Source organism: Haemaphysalis longicornis, unplaced genomic scaffold (assembly GCF_048455015.1).
Source record: "Haemaphysalis longicornis isolate Haplotype H1 unplaced genomic scaffold, Haemaphysalis longicornis Haplotype H1 scaffold_10, whole genome shotgun sequence".
NCBI lineage: Eukaryota > Metazoa > Arthropoda > Arachnida > Ixodida > Ixodidae > Haemaphysalis > Haemaphysalis longicornis.
The window spans coordinates 155,306,385-155,321,066 of record NW_027526204.1 but is presented as its reverse complement, the minus strand read 5'-3'; the positions used below and the strand labels follow the sequence as shown (position 1 = coordinate 155,321,066).

The following is a 14,682-nucleotide window of genomic DNA, read 5'->3' as shown; positions in this document are numbered from 1 at the left end:
GCATATTAATTTTCAGGCCCACGGTTCCACTCTGTTCGCCCAGTGCGGAAAGAATGCTTTGCAATTCGTCCCCCGAGTTACTTAGCAAGGCAACGTCATCAGCAAATCTGAGGTTACTGAGGTATTCTCCATTAACCCTTACTCCCACCTGTTCCCAATCCAACGTTCTGAATACTTCTTGTAAGCATGCTGTGAATAACATTGGAGAGAATGTGTCTCCTTGTCTGACACCTTTCCTTATAGGTATTTTACTGCTCTCCCTATGGAGGATGATGGTAGCTGTAGACCCATTGTAGATATCCTCTAGTATTCGTACATAATGCTCATCTACCCCCTGGTTCCGTAATGCCTGAATGACTGCTAGGGTTTCGACCGAGTCAAATGCTTTCTCATAGTCTATGAAGGCTATATATAGGGGTTCAGTATACTCAGCGCACTTCTATATCACCTGATTGATCGTGTGAATATGGTCCATTGTTGAATAACCTTTACGGAACCCTGCTTGTTCTTTAGGTTGACTGAAATCTAAGGTTGCAGAGATTCGGTTAGCGATTACCTTGGTAAATACCTTGTAGACGACTGACAGTAAGCTGATCGGCCTGTAATTTTTCAAGTCCTTCATGTCGCCTTTCTTATGGATTAGGATGATGTTCGCGTTCTTCCAAGATTCCGGTACCATTGCGGTCATTAGGCATTGCGTATACAGGTTTGCCAGTTTTTCAAGTACAATTTCTCCGCCATCCTTCAAGAGGTCTGCTGTTATCTGATCCTCACTAGGTGCTTTGCCCCCTTTCATTTCTTTCAAAGCCTTCCTTACTTCTTCGGTCGTTACTGGTGGGATGTCTATCTCCTCTGAACTACTGTCTCGTTCGGCATTATCCTGTATGACCCGGCTACTGTACAGATCCCTATAGAACTCCTCGGCCACTGTGACTATTTTATCCCTATTTGTGATGACATTGCCTTGCTTATCCTTAAGTGCATACATCTGATTTTTCCCCACGCCAAGACGTCTCTTCACTGCTTTCAGGCTACCTCCGTTCTTTACAGCGTATTCGATCCTCTCCATATTATACTTCCGTATGTCAGCTGTCTTACGCTTATTGATTAACTTCGAGAGCTCGGCTAGTTCTATTCTGTCAGCTGCGGTAGAGATTCTCATGGTTTGCCGTTTCCTGATTAGATCTTTCGTCTCCTGTGAAAGTTTACCAGTATCCTGTCTAGCCATAGTGCCCGCGACTTCTACTGCACACTCCGTGATAATGCGTGTAAGGTTGTCGCTGGCTTCCTGTGTCGTAAGCTCGGCTTCCTCGTTAGGAGCGGAATATCGGTTCTGCAGCGCGATCCTGAATTCTTCTACTTTACGACTTACTGTTAGCTCATTTATCGGCTTCTTTCGTACTAGCTTGTTGCGGTCCCTCCTCAAATCTAGCCTAATTCGAGATCTTACCATACGGTAGTCACTACACCTTACCCTTTCGAGCACTTCCACATCCTGCACGACGCCAGGGTTATCACATAATATGAAGTCTATTTCATTTTTGTGCTCCCCATTCGGGCTTCTCCAGGTCCACTTCCGACTCTCCCGTTTACAGAAGAAGGTATTCATTATGCGTAGGTTATTCCGTTCTGCAAACTCAACTAGTAGGCCCCCCCTGCTATTTCTACAGCCCAGACCATAGTTCCCAACTGCCTTGTCTCCAGCCTGATTCTTGCCTACTTTAGCATTGAAGTCCCCCAGTAACATAGGACGTGTCCATTTTTCAGCACCGTAAAGGCTTCGCCTGCCCTCCTAACCTCGCTAAGCCCTATTACATCCCATTTAATGCCCTCTAATTCCTCGAACAACACCTCGAGACTTGCTTCGCTAGATAAGGTTCGCGCGTTAAACGTTGCCAGGTTCAGATTCCATTGGCGGCCTGTCCGGATCCAGGGATTCTTAGCACCCTCTGCTGCGTCACAGGTCTGACCGCCGCCGTGGTCAGTTGCTTCGCAGCCGCTGGGGACTGAGGGCCGAGGGTTAATTGGCGTATTCATGGGAGGTTGTGGCCGTTACTACACCAGGGTGGCCAATCCTGCTCTGGTGAGGGAGTACATTACCGGCAATGGTCGCCGGGGTCAGGCCGCACCCCAAGCCCCTTTGTGCAATTCCATCAATACGCGGATTTTTTTTTTAATCCGGTGGGAATTGTCCGGCACCGGGATTCGAACCACGGTCCTTCTGCACGCGAGGCGGGTGTTCTACCTCTACTACGCCATCGCTGCAACTTCTAATCTAAATCTGCAACTTCTAATCTTCAGATCTAAAAAGTAAATCACGCCAAATGTCTCAGGAAGGTGAGGGGGGGGGTCTGAACAGACCTTTCATGGAACAAACATGTGAACAAGCACTTGCATACGTGCAAGCGCAACAGGACTTGTACCTGAGATTCATGAGAGTGCCGCTGTAATCTGTCTATGTTGCTGTAATACGCCGAACATTGTGTTACAGCGGAGCTGTCACAAACTTTTGCCTTTGCGTATGCAGACGGAGAAAAGCCCCTCTCTTTTTCCTCCCTCCCGCACACCTCTCCGGCGCTTCATATCTCGATGTTAGGCAGCGTATACATTGCCCCTGGAAAAATGTCTCCTTATCAATGCATGTTTACATGTAAAGCCGGCACTGCGTAGATCGGTGTAAGCATGGTCTTTGTAAGATGGCTTTCCCACATTGTGTATTGCACTGTCAAGTTTACTCACGAGGAAGACATAGGCGGCAACGGGCGCGATTGTGGCGGAAGCAGACCACCGACGACGATCGGGCCGCGCGGTCAAGCGTGGGACAATCCGTGAGACACATACACGACTGCGCCGTCGTATGCGATGCACGATTGGTCGGAAATATGGGTGCCATAGTGGTGCGCGTGAATTTGACACACACGCTCCAAAGGTGGCGTGCGATTCGTTGTCGGTGGCGCTCCGCCCACTGTTTTCGCTCCATGGTTGCCTCCCTGTTTAGGCGCACTCCGGCTGATTAGATATGTGCAAGAGAAATCCGAGCAGGAAAAGAAAGCATTTGTCTACTTGAAGTGGAAAGAAATAGTGCTATTACGTTATACATTGCATTTTATATGTTCAGTAAAGCGGTGTGGGCACGTTTAGCACCGACTATTCCGCTCGTCGAGTACTGCAGCTACTGCTGGCAACACGTGTCTACCAGTTGTCTACTGTCGGCGGCAGAGCTGCATGCTCCCCACGAAGTATACTCGGAACTGCCACTAGCGCCTCCTCGAGGCCTTGAAAGAAACTTTCGCAGTGAGGCCATTATGACAATACCGTCGGGCTTTGATGAGCCGTGGCCGCAACCGCAGTACGTTTGCATCTGGCTCGCCAGTCGCACGTGGTGAGCCTCCGACGAGTGTACGACGCCAAAACCAGTCCAATCTATTAGTCGTAACGATCAGTCGCATGCCAATCGCACGTCGCGCATGTGTCTGGCAGTCGGGACTCCGACTACTGCCAGACGGGAAACGCAAGACGTCGGCGTGGCCGCAATCCTTCTCGACGCTTTGCCGCAGCGACTGCGCGCTTTGAGCGGGAGTTGGTAATCCACCTTCACTGAGTCCAATGGCCCTGTTTTTTAACCCGAAAGTGTTTTGTGCCTGGGTACACCAAGATCGCCGTGAGGTCATATCCGTCACGGAAGTGACGTTGTCAGAAAAAGTTCATTGACGCAGCGGCGCCCGGATTCGAGCCCACGAACTCTTTCACCACAGCGGGAGGTACGTGGCGCTCTGTCCACTGCGCTATATACAGAGACGTGAGCAGCTCTACGGACGCGCCTTATGTCCATCCCTATACTCATTCAGATGATGCTGCCGTCCAGGAGAGGCGAAGCGAAGTAGCGCATCATGACGCTAATCAGCGCTGAAAGTTGACGCCTCGATTCCAGCGCCTTTATGTACTGGGGACGCGTGTGAATTTAGGCACCCTCCACTGTTTTTAACATGAAAGTGTTTTATTCCGGGATTCACGAAGATTTTACTTACGTCATATCCATCACGGAAGTGACGCCAGTACTACGAAGCAAGCGGTCTGTAAAGGGTGCACCCCTGCAAACAGGGTCCTCTTGCAGGGAAGCAACCTTCAGTACTAAAAAGCACGTTATAGTACTTTGGGTTGTTCGTTTTCGGGTTCTATATTTTAACACGAAAGTGTTTTATGCCGGGATACACCAAGATTTCACTGACGTCATACCTGTCACGAAAATGACGCCAGTACACCTTTGCCAAAGGAACCCGCCAGCAGGACGTCACTCCCCAAGCACACCCACAAGACTGCCACCGACCAACAAATCATGCTCCGCTGCAGATTTCGCTGCACATTTCACTTTCGTGTTTTACCGATTCCTATGACCGAGGAATCAACCACAGTTTTTTGTTTCTTGCGTGTCGGTGTCACTTCATCTGACCTGGTCAGGCTCGCGAACCCTTCGCACATGAAGGAGGCTCCTTTAACATTCAGCTGCTCCTGTGAGGGCCCCTTTCAATTTTGTGTTTTACCGATTCCTATGAAAGAGGGATCAACCACATTTTTTTCTGTTCTCCTTATGACCTTGTCGTGCTTCTGATTGATTGTAGGGTTTAACGCGCCGACGCAACGTAGGCGATGAGGCGCGCCGTAGTGGAGGGCTCAGGATTAATTTTGACCACCTGGGGATTTTTAACGTGCGTCGAAATCTCGTACACACGGGCGTTTTGCTTTTCGCCTCCATCTGAAAAGTTGCCGCAGCAGCCGGGAATCGAACCCGCGTCCGCGTGCTCAGCAGCACAACGCCTTAGCCATGCACTGAGCCACCGGGGCGGGTTTGTCGTGTTTCTGACTTTTTGTGTGCGTCCGTGTGATAACGTCCCCTACAACAATGCCTTAGAGCGAATGTGGGTACGTTGCCACAATAAATAACGGAAAAACGAGAAAATCGAACGCGGCCGCAGAGAGCAACTTGTGCTGCCACTCAGCGGGAACAGCTCCTTGCTCTCAGCAGCGTGTATCGACTCGCGCGAGAAAAGGGAGATGCGCGCAGCTAAACTGCGCCGCACAGCATGTGTGTCGAGAACACGTGGGCACGCCTTCACGGTGCGGCGCTGCTGCGCGTTTCGGTCGCTGCTCGCGTGGAATCCAGACTCTCCTGGGTGGTGCGACCGCCCAGACACATGTCGCAAAGCGGATTCCCAAAGGAAAGCTGAACGCTGAGCCGGCCATAAAAGCACTGAAGGGGGCGCCAGTCCGTCCTCGCGAACCGTACCTCGTTTTCAGTTTTTGTAGCGTGAGCTACACTGGCCGAGGTTGAGCAATTTCGCGTGGCTCCTGGAGAGCCGTGCTGCGCATGCGCGCCGGAGCCGCCACCGCCGCCGCGATTGGATCGAATCGGATTAGATTGGATTAAATGGGATTGGATTGGAAATCGTTTTAGCAGCAGTAAGCATGATAGTAAGCTAATCCTAGACAACCAGGAAACCTAAGAAGAACCAGCTGAACCTTAGGTCACGCTACGTATATCCGGGCATAGCCGAGGTAAGCCACTACTAATTTGTTTATTCCGAAGTCGGCGAGAACATATGACGTTAGCTAGCCATCGGACTTTTTCCGCCAGCGCACTTTGCACTGTTGGGTCTACTTGTTTTTTTTTGTTTCGACAACATGGCCTCTTCCATTATGCGGCTCTCGATATTGCTTTCCGCGTGCCGCTTTAGTGACATTTTCGGGGACTGCGTTCGCGTGCCTTTCCTGCAGCGTTTGTGCACCAGTGCAATTCCTTGTGTTGTCGTGTATGGGCGGTTTCATTGCCCTTTGTTGGGTCGTGTCTTGTCGTCGCACATGTTTGTCGCTATTTTATACTTGTTTCATGCTTATTATTATTCTAATTATTAATAATAACAAAGATACGCTCGACTTTACAGATGGCACTAAACGGAGTGGCTCCGATGGTTCGAGACACAGACGTCGATGAGCGAGACACGAGCTGCGGCCGCACTCGTCACACAGAAAGCAGAGTATACGCCACGCCGGTTGCGAAACTCCGCTTCGACATCCGGGCCCCGCCTGCAGTATTTCGCAGTAAATCTAGACGAGCGAGCGCATTGGCGCTGCAGGACTTTGCTAAGCATGCATAATTGCTAAACAACACCACGTATTCTTCACTGATTCTGCATTATCAGGGCTGGCGATAGCAGGCGCCAACAGCCAATCACTATCTCCAGATTCTCCAAGCCAAAGTCAAAGTGAAAGTTTATTTACACATAGAAGTGATATGCGGAAATATAACGAATTGCAGGCCGATCCGGTCGCCTTTGTCTACCCTCAGGAGCAAACCAAGGGCCGCTTTTTGGTGCCTAGGACCTAGGGGGGTTTCCCGGCTCCATAAGCTGAATGCAAAGCATACTCTGCATGGGGTAAACAAAACACGCGCGAAGACGAGCCAAGCCAGTAGGCGTCCGAATCGATAAATGCGAGCAAAAGCGAGGGGAGCAGGTGACGCGCCCGGCTTCAGAAGGAAGGGAGAGACGCCGCAAACTGCAGCAGGCGAAAAGGCGGGAGCCGCCGCCGAGGGCAGATGGTCGCCTGCATGAACGCGCGCCGGGGAACCGGTGAACCGGCTGCACATCTCGCCGTGTATCGGATTAGTGGCACACAAACACGCGTCTTTTGTTTTGAATTGCGCGCGACCGTGAAACTTGCACGGCCGGTGGCGCGACGACCGCGTGGAGCGGCAGAACAGCGACAGCTGCGTTTCAAGAAGACGCCTGCCCGGCAGACCTCGATCTGCTTCCGGCCGTTTTCCCTTCGATATCTGGTCGTGTAAATTCCTGCACAAAGCCGGACTGCGTGCCCTGCACAGGCCAGTCCCAGTGGCTCTCTTTGCCTCTCCGCCTGCTCGTTCCCCTTCCTGCGCGGCGCACTGCACGATTTGCCTTCCGGATTCTGCAGCCAGCAACGTCTGGTGCTTTCGCTTCCTCTAATGCTGGAACTTGAAAAAAATTAAAACAGAAATCAATCGCGTGAATTGGAGTTTCTGCACTTCACCTTATTTAGAGATTTCGCTCACATCCTTGGAACGTCCAGACACGGAGTTTCTCTTGCTGCCTTTGACATTGCTTATATACTGTTTCATTAACTTGGCTGAAGGGGAGGCTATCTGCACGACTATTCAGGTATACCATTGCTCCTGATCTTGTTATAGTGATCTTTAACGCCATTCGACTGAGCTCGGTTTTCCTTTTATTTTATTTTTTTAATTTATTTTATGCCCAAGGCCAAGGGCGCTACAGAGCCGGGGGTGGTCAAAATCATTCTAGAACAAGATAAATCAGCAACAATTGAGCACTCAGCTGATCTAGGTGATTCAGAAAGAAAGACGGAGAACAGGATCTCTTTCGACAGTGAATGATTTTAACTTTCTGTCGGTGACCGATTCGGTTAGAAACATACGAAGACTGGGAACTCAAGATCGGGTGCAAGCGGGGATTGCGACACTCATTTCTATGAAACAAAGACAAATATTGACGGGGATGGCCGAGCTGAGGCAGGCGTAATTTATTTTTCATGGATGTTACACAAGATGTCATACTGTAATTGCGTGAAAAAATTGTGAGGTGTTATTCTTATCTAATTCTTGAGATATGATTAAAACTTCAAAAGCTGGATTTTATATTAGATGCAGCATATTGCAATTTATCTCACCAAGGCTGTGTGCAAGAGTGTCTTCAGTAAAATCGGTCCCGATAAAGAGTTACGACGAAGGTAACGAAGAATGCCGTTGGTATTGTTAATTACTTCTTCATTATGCAGTGTACATAAAAAGAGAAGTTAAGCGAACAACTTCATTTAAAAAAAATCAAATTAATGGGGCTTAACGCGCCGAAGGAGGAGCGCCGTAGAGGAGGGCTCCGAGTTAATTTACACCACCTGGGGGATCTTTGATGTGCGCCGAAATATCGACATACGGGGGGGGGGGGGGGGGCGTTTTTACTTTTCGCCTCCATCAGAAAAGCGGTCACCGCGGGCGGTATCGAACCCGCAATGTCACTGGGCTCAGCAGCACCACTTCTTAGCCACTGAGCCGTGAGCAAGCTTACAAGTCTCTGTATGACTCTTGCAAAAACACTGCGCTAAATTGAAATTACGAAGACGAAGGGCGGCGGAACACACGCTGCACACTTGCGAAAGCCGTCCTTCGTCTTCGTAATTTCAATTTAGCGAAGTGTTTTTGCAAGATATAATGTACCAACTAGCCCAGAAGCGAGCTCTCTGTATGACGTTACGCTTTCGAGTGCTGCCTTGTTTACACAATAGTGGCAGAAGATGACGTCCACAGTGAGGCGCGAGAAGTAGCAGTGTCGTCATGGTTAGTAATTTTGCGAAAATAACGCTGCTATCGGCAAACAAATGAATATTATGCAAAGCACAGTCAGGTAGGTCATTATATAAATTGAAAAGTGGATAGGGCCTAATACCGAGTCCTGAATATAGGGCTGAGGGAGGATTCTTGATAACTGCATAGCACGTACTGCGAGCGCTTAATTGGTTGATTGAGCAAGCTTTTACAGCGACGCTGTATATACGTCACCCCCCCTGTTTTCGCGCCCATGGGGAACGCAAAACTCGTCGGGGACTTGTGTTCAGCGTATAGGAAAAATCATAAAACTTAATACGCCTGCTACACTGGCGTCCGAATGCGAATTCGACTGAAATGCGTCGTAGTGCTGCTACACTGGGTTTTGAGATGGCATTTGGCTCAAATGACATTCGAGTCGAATGAGCACCCCGGGAGACAATTCGAGCTATCGGAAGCCATTTCTGGCACTCTCGCGCACAGCGTTTCAAGTCAGCATTAACAAATATCTTACTGGCGTACTTAAAACGAACAGGTCAGATCAGATATAACTTTATTGTTGCCACGGGTGGGACCGTGGTCCGGGCGACTTCAGGGTCCCTCCGGCAACGCCAGGATTCATATAGATCTCTTCGGCCACCCGGGCTAGTGAGGCCTCGGTCATAGGGCCTGTGCTGAGCAGCGCGGCCTTCCTCGTTCGTAATTTGCAATAAAATAGGGTTTTTCTTCGCAGGACCAAATCACATGCTGTATGCCTACGTATTTATGGCAAGAATGGCATTGGTTAGAGTGCAACTCGAGGTAGTAGAGTGATAGGAGGGTAGGGGTGGGAAATGTGGATGTTTGAAGTTGGCGCCATACTACAACGTGGTGGCGGGAGAGGGAGGGGTCGGGTGGTGGGAAGCGAGCTCTGGACAGTCGGTAGTGATCGAGTACCGAGCGGTAGGTCAAGAGGTGGTCCCTATGGGAGAACGGTTGATGAGATTCTGCAAGATATTTTTACTTGTGGGTGTTTGTTTACTCTTCATTCAATTAAATTATAATATCAAGATGTAATGATTCCATACTCTCAGCACCAGTGCGAGCAAGCGACAAACTAATGCGGCCAGACAGTACAAAATATGCACCCAAAAGTATAAAAAACCTTGACTGCGATTCAGAATAAAGCGAACACCGTGTCAGAGCTTTCGTTATTTATAATTTGATATCATTTTACTGCCAAAGACTGCTGCTAAATTTAATTGTTGCATGTTTGTGTAAAAGCAAAACTCGACGGTAGCAGCGCCACGCAGCACGGGGAGCGATTGTGAAGCTCTCAAATGCCATCGAAATCGTGGCGGAACACGGCAGGTACTGAATGGCATTCGAAGCCCCTCGTTGAGTCGAATGACATTCGGTTCGAGTGACGTTCGGACGCCGGTGTAGCAGGAAACCTCAGAGCCTCCATATCGCTCGGGACATCTCTTATACTGCCTCCCAAAAATGTCTTCCCAGCAATGCAATTGTGTTCAGAGGTGAAGCTGACTTCAGAAATGCAGGCGTAAGCTCGGTTTTTGAAAGCCGGGTTTCTCCCATTGTGAGTTGCGTATAGCGAAGCATGGCCGTCCTCCTCGGAAGGAGAGCCCCTCTGTGGATATACGCCCCTGCACCGCTACCGCCTCTTTCCACAGTGTTCGCAACGCGCGTCGTCTGTCCCCCTCCCCCCCTCCCCGCGCCATTTTTGTGCGTGCACGCGCAGGCAGGAGACGTCGACGTCTCTCGGCCCCATTCGACCTGGCTGCTGCATGTGCTCCGTGGTCGAGCGCTTTCGGTTGGTGAGTGAAACGGACGGACCCATGTTTGTCCCGTGCTGGGGTAGAACTGTACACCTTCCCGAGTCCAATTCATGGCTAGAGAGTATGCTCAACCGCCAATTACAAGCAAACGTGTTTTGCTTCGAGAAGTCCTTTCACTGAACCCGGCTTCGCTGGTCATCCTTCGTCACAAAGTAGAACGGCACTGGTTTCTCTCTCTCTCTCTTTGCAAATATCAAGCGCTATACCTGGGTGAGAGGCGTCCTCAGTTCGTAAGCTGTTCTTTTCCCGAAAGAATGCCAGCGTCCAGGTTAAGCGGGCTCAGTTTAAAGTGAAGCTTCCCGATGAGGTATTTTATCGATTGACTTCGGAAAGTCAAGCAAAACGCAACGCCGCGGTCGAGAGCCGAAACGCTAACATTTTGACTCCTTCGTAATCAGTGTCCTGTCCTTATATGCTCGACAACGCATCCCACCAGACGTGACTTCTTCCAATCAAGGTTCCTAAATTGGTATTACCTTTTCTGTAAACAATTTCCGAGAAATGTTGTCCCCTTGTCTGACGCCTTTCGTAATAGGGAACTTCCCGCTCTTTTTTATAAAGGATTATCTAGCTCGTGCATCCCTTGTACAGGTCCTCCTAGAGCCATATATATATATATATATATATATATATACACATATATATCCATTCCCGTGGCCATGTAGGCTAATTCAAACGCTTTTTCGTAATCCACAAATGCCATTTGCAGATAAATCATGCCGATTTCTAGATAGTTTGGTTGATGGGATCAACAAGGTTTCTTGTTGCATAACCCGTCCTAAAGGAAGTCTGTTCTCTTGGTTGTTAGATATATATCCAGTTTCCTGTAGAGGGCAGGATAATGACGGGTCTGTATCTGAAGAACTCTGGCCAGGCCTAAGCTCTTTGGATTTGAATTAGGTGGGCTTTTTTTCCGGGCTGGTGGTAGCCTTCTGGTTCTCGTTGCAATTATTTCGCGAGCTTTTTAGCAACCGTGTTTTTTTCGTCACTTAGTAGATGCATGGTTATTTCATCATCTCCGGCAGCCTTCATGCACGTCCTCACAACAAGGGTTATTCTTACAAGTCGTCTTTAGGTATACTGTTTGAAGCTCCCGTACCAATCTAGTCATTATACCGATATCCCTCCATGGCCGAGCGCTGATACAGCCTCATCGGTGTTTGTTACGTTGCTGGTGTCGCCTCTGAGCGCATACGCTCGTTCTCTTGCACGATATTCTTCATCCCCCTTGAGAAGCTTGCTCCTTTTCTTACACGCTTCTGCGATCGTCGTCATGTTGTAGCTTCGCATTTGTGACTAACCTCGCGTCTGTTAATTTGGACAACTCGGCCACTTCGATGCGCACGCTGCTTCGCTACACGCTTTCATACACCTCCATTTCGCAATGACGTCCTTCGATAGTTTTGCAAGGCTTGCCCGTTTCTTCTCCGGGTTGATTCCTTCCTCCTGTAGCTATATACGCTGCCCAGTCTGTGATTTTCACCACCGGGTTATCATTCGGCACGTCTATCTTCACCGCTTCCGGTTGAGACCCCGAATTCGTTCCGAAGCGTTGTCAAAAACTCCTGCGCCCGGTCGCTCCACTGATCGCAAGCCGGTCCCGTTGTTTCGCTAGTTCCGGTCATTTCCTTCGGACACCTAGCGTAATCCTGGCCATGCATAGTACCTCAACATCCTCCGCAATACTCATTGCTTGCTACTATCGTCAAAATTCACACTTGAGGTCAGCCGTTTGGCCCCCCGAATAGTTCCCCTCGGCGACCAGCGCTCTGCTTCGGATGCGCCAACATTGCCCGCTGTGGTGCAGTCCTCCCCAGGAAGGTCTTCTGCACCCAGCGGCTAACTACTTAACCTTGCTCGAATTTCCGCACGCGCAATCAGCACCGAATCACTTCTCCGCCTCGGAATCAATAAACTCTCTCGGGCGGAACTGTCCAGCTCTGGGCGGCAGCAGCAGCAGCCCCGTGCGCGCTGAAGAGTCACACGAGAAAAGAGGACGGCAAGGTCGGCAGCCGAGGCGGAACGGAAGCCGAGGCGCGCACCTCTTCGGCACTGGCAGAGATAAGCGTGGCCTGAAGCCGCCCGGCGGGGCCCTTCCCGAAGCCAGGTGAAAAGCCGGCCACGGGGAAACGCGCAGACCACTGCAGCGGCGGTCATGCACGCTGGGAACGGCAAACGAAAGAGCGTTGAACGCTAGCAAGGGGAGCACGACGAACGGGGGGGGGGGGGGGGGGGGGGGGGAAATATTCACGCAAACGTGGCCCCAGGAAACGTCGGCCACACCCCTCCCAGGGGCGGCATGACGCAACGCGATGACGTCACGGGACGGTCCGACACGTGACGGGGCTTCTGCGGGAGCGCAGCTTTTCGACGTTCTGTTGACGTCTGCCCAGATGCGGGAAGTCGCGTAAGCTCGCACACGGGCTCACTTGATCGCGCCATTACAGGCGACGTTGCCGAAGGGTGGCGAGAGACCAGAGGAGAGAAAAAGACAGCGCGCGAGGCAGGAGAGCGTCAAGAGCGAGCGTTCCGTTTGACTGGTTCGTCTGCTTTTTGATGAGCGCCGCCATTGTGCTTCACGGCGGCCCTGTTTTGCTGCTTTCCTGGTGCCCTTGCCGCGGGTACTTTCCCGTCGGCGCTCTCGCGGGCACGGCTCACGACTTGCGCGCTCGATTGTTACGCGTGCGTGCGTGTGTGCAGCAGCGGAAACTCGCAACCGGATAGGGGGAAAATTACGCTCGCTGCTGATAAAAAAGAGGAATTCGGCAGAGAAAAAAACTCGCAGCTCGAGCGGCCTGCATTCCCGGGCAGCCGTATTATCACGCGGCGGCCGCGGGCAACTTCGTGAATCGCAAATAAAAGTCCCAGAAGGCCGAAATGGGGGCAGCTATACGGCCGGCCGCAAGAGAAGAAGCGACAGTACGGCGCTCTGAGCACAGCTGGACAAGAAGAGGGGGAATCACGCGGAAAGGGAAACCAGAGTCGGCCTGATGCGTTTTTGATTGCCGCCAGAATGCTTTTCTTTGCCGCCGCCGAGAAAGAAAGAAGACGGGGCTAGCATTACGAAAGGGGCGCCGGGTAATAAGGGCCTCCTGCTACGTACGTAGTACAGGCGCCCCAGGCTGCGCGCTCGCGCGGAGTTGTAACCAGCGGCAAATGCTAACAAGCCAGCTTTCCTAACTTTACCCGGGCCCGCTTTTTCGTTTCGGAAGGAGTGCACGGCCTCCGACTCTGCCTGCCAAGCTATTCTGACCGAACCGCAGCGCTGCTGCCTTACTGGGTGCGCGAGGATGCCCGGTGGGGTTGCGCGGGCAGCGCAGGGCGGCATCCCCGGAGGGCGGGTGACCACACTAAGCGGCGGCTCGCAACGGCCAAAGGCGGCACTGATGCGAGACGGCCCGCTGTGCCACTGTCGCCGCAAGGCTCGCTCCAAAAACCAGGTGGCGTCGGCCGGACATCCGGGCGATTTCACTCGCTCTTTTAATTCCCCCGCTGCTGGGTAGCGAAGCGCCCGGCGGCGCAGACGGCGCGCATAAAACATGAGCCGGCAGCTGACTCGGCGACCCACGCCGGCGGGCTAATCAGCGCCAAACACGATGTGTGTCGCATCAGAATTGGGGAGCGCCGCCGGGCTTCGCTTACCTGGTGTGAAGATGGTCGGCAGCCACAGCAGACGACGCTGCTGCGCGGACAGACGTCGGCTTTGCATTGCACGGAAAGCTTAGCCGAGGGGATACCGGAAGGGGCTTGTAGCGGCGCACTCGGTCTTCCTGTAACGCCGTCACGCGCATTCGAAACCAAAAGCTCGGGTGACGCGCGCGCGGCTCGCGCTCTGCGCAAAACGGCGAAAGGGGAGCTGGCGTCGCGAGTGGCGATTGGCCTGGCCCGCGGGAGAGGGCTGCTCCACGTCACCGGGCAACGCTTCGCCATTTGGCGACCGCTTCCATTGGCCCTCGGCACTTTCGAAGTCCAGCATCGTGCCAATCTGGCATGGAGGATTGAATTAGGCCGGCTTACGGACAACGCGACGCGAATGCCAAGGCAAGGCGCCGGTCATCCGAAAAAGAGCACGGCGATCAATTTGTCGAGGACGTGAGCCATGACACGCGGACGGATGGCAGGTCGCCTAGCAACTGTCTCCACTGTTTTGGTCGACGCGACCGAATCGATCAACTGGCTCGTCTCGGCATACAAATACGATCGCTCCGAGCCAATGACCACCTAAATGGCAGCAGTCACTTGACCCGTACGCGACATGCTGGCCAGATGCTGCTCTAAATTGGTCGCTGTCAAAACAGCAATTCAGTCGCTGAGATATCTCGTTTTCGGAAACTTTCGGAGTGCGAAAAGTATGCAGTGTGCGTGGAGATCCTGTCGAAGACCCTTCGACTATAGTACTCATTCTCCTTACGGCGCGTTTTAGAGTCTGAAGGATCGTTGCAGGCTCTTTTATATGTAGAGTCAAAATTCATTCGG

At 51.6% G+C, this 14,682-nt stretch overlaps 1 protein-coding gene across 1 annotated transcript in view; it reads right to left on the bottom strand.

The window, feature by feature from the left end:
- The window catches only part of LOC144159706 (uncharacterized), a 162,670-nt gene extending 148,632 nt beyond the window's left edge, over window positions 1–14,038 (bottom strand). Inside the window, exon 1 of the mRNA XM_077691376.1 lies at window positions 13,849–14,038. Within this exon, the coding sequence (XP_077547502.1) occupies window positions 13,849–13,915 (67 nt within the window). The 5' untranslated portion in view covers window positions 13,916–14,038. The remainder of the gene's footprint in view (window positions 1–13,848) is intronic.
- Window positions 14,039–14,682: the final 644 nt, after the last annotated feature.